We start from the raw sequence: 10,620 nt of genomic DNA, 5'->3' as shown, positions 1-10,620 counted from the left end.
CTTCTCTAGGAGAGCACATGTTGAAAGCGTAGGCGAAATCAATGGGTAGTCTCCTTAACGACAAAGTGACTTTATTCCACTTAAGGGTTCCGTGTCTTGCTTGAACTATCAACAAAAGGCCTCGGTACGTTCCGGCGACTTGCTTGCTAAAAGTAACTTGATGCCGTTACCAAAGCTATTGCACGTTTTACTGCCTGAAAATATCCCTTTCTACTTACCCAGCGTGCCGTATCGTGTACAACCTACCTCGCTTGTGCTGGTCCGATGTATTTAGGTACAGACGAGTTTGGTGGTGCCAGAGCTTCCACGTCTCTGCCTGGCACTACCAGACTTCGCTGCCGTTCCAAAACCAGAACCAGGTTCTAGCAGGTCGGCGCCGCTCCATGTAGAGTCAAAGGTAAGAATAGTGCAACTTGCCACCGCACCCGACGCTGCCCGGCGTTTAACCTGCCCTTCCAACCATTTGATCTCCGTCCCACGTAGCACAATGAGGATACTAGGTCTTCTTTCAGGAGTGACGCGTCGCGCGCCTCCGCCCCTGAGTGCCAACTTCATCCTTCTCCCTTACGGGGTCGTGGTATGGACGACAACTGCTGCTAATTCCTAACTTCCTTGTGCAGAAAGAAGTCCTTGGCTTCTTTGGCTATCTCATCACGCACATACTACCAAAAGTCAAAGATTTTACTTCATCATCGGTTCTTAGTTGCCGAACACGAAGTTCGTGTGCTGCAATATCGGCGGTCATCATCGCAAGATGGGAGTCATACTGTGCTCTCTTGTCTTTAGCATTCTACCCACCCCATTTCAACGACATTCGAGCCCCATGGCTATGGAAAGGAGGCCGGAGTATATTTGAAGTAACGCAGAAGCTCGTCGGGAGCAACTTCTTCCTGTCTACATCAGTCGTGGCTCAACCTGGAATACCTGCCATTACCTTATAAGTACGAAAGCCGAGATCGACAGTTCGCTGATGTCGTTACAAGCATTGGAAATAGTCAATAGTTCCGGAGTCTCCATCTGCCTCATGTGGCAGATGATATCGTCGCGGGGCTCGACGAAGGCCAAGACTCTGTAAATGATATCATGTTGAAGCACCCATATAGCTTCGCATCTTGCTGCAAGAAACGCCACGTTATTACCGATCAGATACTGGCCGTTGTCTACAGTCTGCCTCTCTGTGGTTGAGAAAACAAGTATTTTATGCCCGGGGCCAGGCATCCATCTCGCGGGTATCTGCGACTTGTGTAACCACCAAACTTGAGGTTCGCATAAAGCTCATAGATCGTGACCATAAATGCGGTGTGTCTCGGGAGTTCTTGTCTCTTGAGAGTACATCACCGTTCCTGGGGAGTAGGTTCGCTGCGGGAAGCACGTAAGGTTTTAATCCTTTTGAAGGCTTTCTATCTTTACATCATTTTCTGGAAGTATGACCAAGTGACAATTGCACATGGTACACTACGTTTTATACTCGTTCTAGTCAGAGTCGAGTGTCCCTCAATATTCCTTACAAGGTACTTGCCTGCTTTCACGCCACAACTTATTGTTACACGGCATCTGTAATCTTCTTGTGCTGGTGGTTAGGCTCTTAGGTGCCTCGCTAGTCAATTTTATTGGATGCCAAAGAATGATCAGGCATTTCTGCTACTCTGTCCCGCTCCTGAATATTCCAGCCAAGAGACTCGAGAGACTGAACCTGTAAAGAATCATCCCATGTAGAGGTCAGTATTTAGGCGGCATCGTCAACCTTGACAGACTAGGCAACGCGAGATATAGTGTGACCCTCGACTTTGCAAAAAAGATATCGAATGGCCTCGTGCTAGCCGAGAACAAGTTCGTTTCCACCAGCCACTGAGGTACTGACAGCTCCCAGCTCACAAGATGAGACAACATGACTACCGGTGATGCTCTCTTCCCACCCTCTTCCAAGCCCCCGCCCGTCCTGATTCTACACAGAAAGTCCCGAACTTGGATCTTGAAAACGTTGTATGGCCTAGCGACGCTGGAAACCTCTTTTTACCGAGTACGCGTATAGTCACAGTTGAACCATTTCATGGAATCAAAGAGGGGGGTTTCCGTCCCGCGTCCATCTTTCAGACGGCATCAACTTCTTCTCAGGAGGTAGTACTAGACGCTAAGTTACAGTAGTCTAAACCAGACCTCGGACGGCGTATGGAATACACAAAAAAAGGCGACGTTAAAGACCATCCAACAATCACTCTGGGTCATAGTGTTGCATATAGCTAGATATCAAACCAAACATGACAATATCAATCTGACTTTAGGCTAGAAGCTGGCGTTCCATGAGACCACCAACCAAGCAAATCCTGGAATGCGAGCCAAACAGCGTGAACATCACCACAGCTACGGAAAAGTGAACGGCGAGTGATGCGAGACAACAAGGCACGCGACACCAAAACATTGCTCAAGACAAGAAACAAACTACATTTGGGCGACGACATCCAAGGGTCTCAGCCACCTGCGGATACCTAGTTTGTACCCTTAATACCCCGGTATAAAGACAGAGACATTGTCTCTGCCTGACTCGTCTCTTCCCCCATCTTTACAATTTGTCACCGCCACGACTGGCTATTCAGAGGGTAAGAATCTGAGAGCAGAGTCAACGGCACGAGACTAGCACCTCTCTTCTTGATGTCAAATTTTTTTATTTTGCTTCTTGGCACGGAGAAGGCATTCGCGCTCCGCAATGCCTAATGTCTAGGTAGGTAGGTACTTCAAAAAGAAGAAGAAAGCTATCAACAATAAGAAGTATGTAAAATAGCACAACTTTCGCTGATGGGAAGTCCAAAATCAATGTACCGGAAAAATACCCGACCCCTTTTACACAACCCGCTCTACATTTTTTTTAGTATCCTGACAACTCCATTGACGTAAAGAAAAGAAACAGGTAAAAGTGTCTCGGTATACCGCGCTTGGAGATCGCGTGAGAAACATACTTGAACCGTAAAAGGCGCTTAGCCAGCAGTGGTCAAGATGTACGAAGTGATGGAGGACATCCGCTCACTCGTCAACTTCAACGACACCCTCAACAACTCCTGCGCGACATCCGGCTGGTCCTTCTGCAGCCGTTGCCACCCCTCCTTGTCCATCCGCCAGGCGACGCAGTCCCTATCAACCGTCACCGTGGCCGTCCGGTCCGTCTCCGAGAAGAAGGGCAGCTCGCCGCACGTCGTGCCCGCCACGATGCTCTCCGTAAGCTTGCCTTGCGGCATGTCGTAGTCGGCGCGAAGGATGCCCTTCTCCACGAGATAGAAGCCCTTGGCGGGCTCACCTCTTGTGAACAGAACTGTGCCGGCTTGGTATTCCATCCGGGAGAAATATCCAACGGCCCGGAACCAAAAGTCTTCGTTTCTCTCGCTCAAGCCCTGGAAGATCTGCAGCGTCAAGCGCAGGGGCTCCTTAAAGCTCTGCCACCTCTTCGTTCCCGAGGACTCTGTGTTCGCCAGCGCGTTTCTGGCAGCTTCATGCAAATGGTTGCGTCTCGGCGAGTTGATGACCAAATCGAATGAGCCCCGGTCTGGTTTTGAAGGGACGTCAAGGTTCGCTGTTGGTGCGTGACGAGATCCATTGTGGAGCGCCTCCTGGCTTGTGTATAGAGTCTTGAGCAGCTCGTTCTCACAGCTCTCCAGAGCCGAGTTGAGATCCGGAAGCAACGTAACTTCGATGCTTTCGTTATCCTCGTTTCCCAGTCCCATGGCCCGCAAATTGCGGCCAACCTCGCTTTCTGCGTCCTTTCCACTCAACACCATGACGATGCCCTTGTTGTCGAGTAACCTGCTGATAGTATTGAAAGCTTCACCAGCAGAGTAGTCCAGACCTGTAACGTGGTACAGGTCGAGAACGAGATACTTAATTGGCCTCTCTGCGAAGGCACTGTCGTCGATAAGAGCCCGAATCTTTTCCTCAACACTGACTACGGTCCCGAAGAAGAGGAACCCAGTGAGCTTCACAATGTAGATTTGTCGACGAACTTCTTGCAAGTAGTGATGCTGCGAAGGATTTCTGCGTACGGTGGAGCCGACGATTTCGCCTGTATAACTTGCTCGTACAGCAGAGACTCTCGAAGTCTGAATGATTAGTGACACGAATGCGAGGATAATGCCCACACCAATGCCAATGACGAAGTCATAGATGCCCATTACCAGGACAATTACAATCACCTGATTAGGGAGTCAGTACAAACTAGTACCCAATGGACAACCAACGTACCGTCAGATATTCAGCCAACTTAAGCTTCTTCCTCGGAAGCCACACGGCTTCGAGGAGAAGTTCAAACCCAAGGTCGAAGATGAGAGTGCCGACCATCATGATGGGGATAAAGCCAATGATCTTTGGGCCAATCACCATGACGCAAAAGGTCAAGGCTGCTAGCATGACGCCAGCAAGTCTGCTGTCTCCGCCAGACCGCATGAAAAATACGGTGTTGGCGTAGACAAGATAGTTTTGAATACTTCCGCACAGGCCAGATATGAAGTTGGAGTAGCCGTGCAACTTCAGCTCGCGGTCGAGATCCGCATTGTCCTCCCCAGTCTGCAAGGCCAGGGCCGGGACATTGATGGGGACGTGGAGGATGCCGAAGAAGGTGAGTGCCAACATTGCAGGGATGCACTCCAGTACCGCATCCCACTCGACCATGTTGAATTCTAGAATCAGGCATCAGTAAAGGGTTGAACATGTAAGTCAAGGTCGGCTTACTGTATAACGTATAGAAGTACCACCACGGCTCGTCGGCTGGTGGTCCTTCAAAAATCCAGCCATGATCTCGGAGAGAATCAGGCTCAAGCGCATCCAGGGAGAACACAAAGAAATAAAAGACTATCGGAATGGTGATGATGTACAGCGGCAAGAAGTACTTGGAAGCACCTCTTGTCTGACTGTAGAAAAGGACAATGGCCAGCAGAAGGGGTGTTAGCCAGAGAGCTATGGTGTCGGACTGGAAGAGCTTGTGGAGGGTGTCCATATCGTATTCCAGACTGCCATCCATCCGGGCAGAGACTTCAAATCCCGTGGCTACCAAAAACCAGCCGACACCTCCAATGCAGCCGATCAAGATGTGCCTCGGGATGAAGCCAACCATGTAGCCGAAGTTAAATTTGCCCATGAGATAGAATACTGCGCCTGTCATCATGGAACTAATCGCATATGTGACAATCGTCGTTGCGATCACGGCGTCTGGTTGATCTTCGCCAATATGGTCCGTAATTGTTTGGGCCATGTTATGGAAAAAGGGTACGACCTCGATCTGTGGGAAAGTCAGCAAGGGCTCTATTACACGATCTAGAAGAACTCACCAATTCGGAGCCGACACCTCCCTTGAAAATACTGCCAGTTGAGAAGGTCAACTGAGAAACGATGGTGCTAACATAGAAAATGGAGATGCCGGCGGAACCCAGCCCAGCGAAGATGGGCTTGCCGAGGGGGAAAAGAATCATGCCTAGGTTGTCCAGTCAGAACGCATGATCTCATTCAGCAGATATTGAAAAAGCGGCATACCGTAGGATAGGGCATCAAGAACATTGAGCAGCAATCCGACAATGACAGCCGGTAAGCAAGATACTGGGGCCACCACTGCATTCTGCCATAAAGCTTGGCGGTCCCAAGCTTTGGGACTTGTCGCAATTTGGTATCCATGCACGATGCGCTCCTCCACGTTCACGGTGAGATCTTTCAGACCTCCCAACCACCGCTTCCTAGGTCGCTGCTTCTGTCCTTCCACGTCGATTTCGGTGCTGGCTCCGCTCGTGTTGTAGCTATCGAGACTATCCGACGATAGCCTGGGGATCAGGGGAGTACGCTCGGTAGGTTCCCTCACAGCAGGCCTCGTCGGTCGCTGCACCTCTCGTTCCTGTCTCTCCACCGAAAGCGCTCGCTTCGGTTCGGGGCTTGATGGATCCAATGGCTCTGGCTGGGGTTCGGGCGACGGGTCTCGGTGCGACTGGGGAGGTGACTTCTTGAGTAGGTTCGTCAAGATAGAAGGGCCGTCCTCTGGTATTTCCTCCTCATTTCCATCCGGCGAAGAAGGTTCCGATACCTCTTGTATCGTCTCGGAGCTCGTAACATGTGCAATTGCGTCCTCCTCGTCCTCCTCGTTGTCCGAAATAGCGGTTTCTCGTGCGAGAGCTGACGACTGGGAGCGTTGGCGCGAGAGGAAAGCCGGGCTCTGGCCCGACTTCTTGTCGGATAGTAGATACGAGGCGAGTTCGGCCGTATCCTCGCGCACGCTGCGGGCGAATTGGGCGCTATCGGCGGGGGCTACAGATAGCATGTTAACTGGTTGTGCGTCCTAGGTGACGTATACGCCGACCATGGGGTGCTTGCCTAGGTGGTCCCTCACGTTGCCGTGGATGAAGGAACGAATCGGCTCTCGGTGACTGGAGCTCACGGAAGACGACAAGAGAGTTCTTGAATCGGGGGCGTTCTGGGAGTTCCGGCCAGGACTGAGGAGCGGGTTGTCCGGGTTGATCTCTGCGCTGTTCCTCTGGGACCTCTGGGAGCTCAAGGAAGCGGCTCTTCTCCTCCATGGAGAGAAGCCGGCAAAGTTGGGAGAAGACATGGCCAAGGGAGCAAGCTGGCTATGCTATGTGAATGGGTAGGTTAACAGTTGGTGGCAGAGCACCGAGGATGACCGTTGCACCTTCTTGGAGGCGCCAATTGTCAGGGTGCCAGGCCGGTGGTGCGGCTGTTATTGCAAGTTTTACGTCGTAGAAAACATGGGAAGCTGAGCTGGGGGGTGCGCGAGAGGAGAGAAATGTGTGGTGGGTGTCGGCGCAGATAAGAGATGGGAAAGCGCAGTAGGAGATAGCAGACGGACGGGGCCAGATCTACGGGCAAAGCCAGGATGGCCCGTGTAAGTCGTTCTGGTTTCTGGGTCGTGAGCGGAAAGGCCTAAAAGGCTAATAAAGCCAAAGAAGGGTAGGATGGAGAAAGATGGAAGAGCACGAACCTGGGAATAGGCAGTGTACCAAGTGGGTGGACGGGCTGGTTTAGAGCAGACGGGACGGAGATGGAAAGCGTGGAGACCGTGGAGAGGGTGAGCCACCTGAGGTAAGTTGAAGGTAACTTGAATGTGAAAAAGTACGGAGTAAAAGGTATGGTAGGAGGTCAAGACTCAGGAGCCAAGAGGTTGTCGTCAACATGGCATGGCATGGCCTGGGCGCGCGCAACGCAACAGCATGCAGCACGTAGCACGCAGAATTGGACGAACGACAAACCTTGATCCAGGTCAAATTTGCATTTTGCATGTGGCCCCTCGCCCCTCAGTAGCGTGCCTCCTACGGCATGCTACCACTTTTACTGCATGGTTAGCACGTTGGATACGCAAGTATTCGTACGAACACTGGACCCAATGGAAGTACCTTACCTACCTGAGGTGGTTGCTGATGTACCTACCTATCTGCTAGGCCAAGGAAAGCTGTTCCTGAGGTGCTTGTCCCTCTCCTTACGGCAAGCTAGCGCAAATCCTCGTGGTATCTGGTGCGGGCATTTCGCAACCCATCGCAAGTCCGGATTGCCGTACCACCAAACTCCGTAAGATACCTCCTAGTTAGAGCAAGTTGGTAGAGGAATTTGGTGCTGCTCGACGGAAGTGCCCACGGGTGGGTGCCGATGGCGCTCAAGTTGCACTACGTAACGCCGCGAATGATCCCTGCTGCACCTACAGGGCGGCGACCCCTCCAGTGAGCCACTTACAGCCGCTGCAAGGCAAATGGAATGGCGAAATGGGTACGGAGTACGTACAAATGGAAGTATCCCGTACAATATGTAAATGGTTGGACTGGAAGCACGGCAGACCAAACTGGGTACCGGTAGCCCACCCTCTCCAAAGTCGGCTCCCCCACTTCGGATCCAAGGATTCCAGTCGTCCTTTTTTTTCTCTTTCTCTTCGGCAGCCGGGGCCACTCTCTGCACACCCTCACTTCTTTCTGCCTCCATTGTGGATTGTGGTGTGGTGCGGTACCTACCTGGGTATCTGTACCGTACCTTACTCTCCATTTTTGCCTCCGCTCTCCACGACTCTCCTCCTACTGTGTAGAGCCCTCTCTCCAACAACAAGCCAAGCACCAGGCTCTGGACCGTGGGCCGTGGGCCGCAGACGGAATGGAACGGAGGGGCAGACGCCCGCACCGTTCGAGTGCTGCCTCCGCCTGTTGTATCAAGATTCAAGAGTGATCATATCCCAGCCCAAGCTCACGTCTGAAAGAACCAATGCAATGCATCCTCAAACTCTGCTTCCTTCACAACTCTCGCGTGGGGTAATACAGCTTGTCAATTGGAGAATCCGGCGTCAATTGCTCGTCATCGTCTCCCTTCAATGGCTCGACGTGTTCTGCAACGCTGCAAGACGAACTAATAAGCTAAGGTCACAATCAGCAGACTACCTTTTTGGCCTGTCGTCTCCTACTTCGGCCTACATCGGCCCTCCCCTGCTATGAGCCTATGAGGTAGCCACCTCATGTCCAAGACTAGGTACAGGTCGACAGTCGACCAACAGCGACCGTCATGAGGCGCATGATGCAATGCAGCGCACAAGGCCATGCCTGTGCTGTGCAACTGAGCTGTTTTGTCCACAACCGACTGGCTACCCATCTTGCGGCTCCAGCTCGTTAGATGGTGGCCCTGCTTTGTTACCGCCTCAAGAGACGTCAGAGGTCGTAGACATGTCTGAGGTTTCAATGCAGTCCGATCTTCCAATGTCGCTATCGCTTTTGCTATGCTCATCCGTCGCCGATATCGCGACATCTGATGTTCATTCCCCGCGCGCCACCACAATTGGTCCAAGCTGCCGCATAGGTAGGTACTGGCAGACTGGCTGTAATGAAGGTGACCCAAGAAGTCGAGGTGCACGTTTGGCCGCCACATGCGAGACATATTCCCCAATTCTCCCCTCATCGCTGACAGCCCAAAAGCAAGGAGCCCGTTACAGACTCAGTCAGCCCAGCAACCTAGATATGCCGCATGCCATCTTGGCCCCGGATTTCGTTATTTGAACCTCCATCAGACTCTTTTGCGGGCCTCATTGTGTCGTTGCTATGCGAGCCACTAAATTTTGCCCAGGGCGGCCGCATCGGAAGCCGTCCGCGATGCAGATCTTGGCCCCTATGTTGCTCTGGGCCAGGCTTCAAGTTCGCAACAACGTTACTCTGCATCTCCGATCCATTGCAAGAAAGAAGTCGCCTGTGTCGCTTGATCTCTTCTCGCGAGTCCGGTCACTCAGCCCCTTGAAACTGCATGTGTGCACTCCGCGTACCCCGCGAAGTGCCAGCGGAATATTCCTCACATGTCAAGTTGCTCTCATCATCTTTACGCACCGCGCCTTGTTATTTTGCCGACAATGGCGCCCTGCCTTGCTTCTGACGAGAACATTGAATCTCATGATCCGTGCAAGGGTCTTGTCAAGGCAGCCGTACATCCGTGACACTCAAGCTCCACAGATCTCCAAGAATGGGAGAAATGAAGACGCATTCCTCTTAGTATCGTTATCTCGAAACTCCGAGGTAAGCCAGCCAGATTAAGGGCGGTTATGGGCATCAGCTGAGTTTTTGGAGATAACCCTGTGCTATGAGCCGCTCCACGTCGCCCTGTCTGACATAGAACTGACTGTTCTTGGTCAAATTGATGGCGCTAGATCCCCGGCGTCAGACGCAATCCTTATCTGCGGCTCAAGAGGTTCAAACTCACCCGTATTCGGTCTGGATCTCTCCTGCATCCTTCAAGACTCTCACGTCGATGAAAAGGTCTCGCGGAGGCTCCAAGCTGCCCGTTAAATCGATATCCGTCCATTGCCCTTTGTAGGCAGCCAACAGATCGCCGTATTGCCTCACGTACTCCTCCTCTTGCGGACTCAGACTGCTCGTAGGACCCTCGGCGTTGCCATTGGGACCCCCTGTGGATGATCCTGCATTGCCTCGTACTTGTTGCCCAGCCAAATCAAGCACGTCTATTCCCTTCCATGCCAGCTCTTCCAATTTATCCGTCCGAGTTCGGTGGTATGCGAGAACGCATCGCTTGTTCCTGCGTATGGAGAGATAATTGACGAGGACTGTGCATGCTGTCGCTTGGTCGGCAGTTGGGTCGAAAGAGCCCTGGAAAGGCTCTAGAACCTCCGTCACATCCTTTTCAAGGTCTCTGACTTCACGCGTAACGGCGCGTACTATCTCGGCTTGGTACGCTGGCAAATGCGAAAGGTTTTGGGTTCGTTTAGCATGTTGTACCTGGCGAAACTGTTAGCTCTTTGCGACGACATGACAAAAAAGGCTGTTCCTGGGCCTAACTATACCAACTTATTGCCCAAATCGCCGTACATATTGACTGAGAAGGTGTCAGGCTGGGTAAACGAGAGTAGGCAGGTTGAGTTGCTGCGGCTGGCGCGTTGCGTGTCGACGTTCGCGTTGTAAGGCACGGTTCACAAGGTCTTCGAGTCGCGTTGCATTGGCTTACCCTTCTGGGAGGGCCCCCGATGGAAGCGAAGAATTGCCCCTCACTTAGCGCCGCCCCACTTTGATACACATTTCATTGCTGCCAGATTTTGACTGGAGGTAGGTACCTTGGGAGTCATCAAGGTCGGAAGGTGCCAATTCGACCCCTCATTCATGATGCACATTT

At 52.1% G+C, this 10,620-nt stretch overlaps 2 protein-coding genes across 2 annotated transcripts; both read right to left on the bottom strand.

Moving 5' to 3' along the window:
- Positions 1-2,647: 2,647 nt before the first annotated feature.
- Positions 2,648-6,602, bottom strand: BDP55DRAFT_309841 (cyclic nucleotide-binding domain-containing protein). Its single transcript, XM_060566673.1, has 5 exons — positions 5,512-6,602; positions 5,310-5,452; positions 4,714-5,260; positions 4,228-4,661; positions 2,648-4,178 (listed from the first exon to the last, which is right to left on the bottom strand). The coding sequence occupies exons 1-5, from the start codon at positions 6,281-6,283 to the stop codon at positions 2,973-2,975; spliced, it is 3,102 nt and encodes a 1,033-aa protein (XP_060434510.1). The 5' UTR covers positions 6,284-6,602; the 3' UTR covers positions 2,648-2,972.
- A 2,624-nt stretch (positions 6,603-9,226) lies between these two features.
- On the bottom strand, positions 9,227-10,464 carry BDP55DRAFT_309705 (uncharacterized protein). Its single transcript, XM_060566672.1, has 3 exons — positions 10,295-10,464; positions 9,697-10,229; positions 9,227-9,639 (listed from the first exon to the last, which is right to left on the bottom strand). Exons 1-3 carry the CDS (start codon positions 10,319-10,321, stop codon positions 9,546-9,548), a joined length of 654 nt encoding a protein of 217 aa, XP_060434509.1. The 5' UTR covers positions 10,322-10,464; the 3' UTR covers positions 9,227-9,545.
- Between the last annotated feature and the right edge of the window lie 156 nt (positions 10,465-10,620).

Source organism: Colletotrichum godetiae (assembly GCF_030913485.1).
Source record: "Colletotrichum godetiae strain CBS 193.32 chromosome Unknown BDP55scaffold_5, whole genome shotgun sequence".
Lineage (NCBI taxonomy): Eukaryota > Fungi > Ascomycota > Sordariomycetes > Glomerellales > Glomerellaceae > Colletotrichum > Colletotrichum godetiae.
Note: the sequence above shows the minus strand (reverse complement) of the source record. Positions and strands in the feature narration are given on the sequence as shown.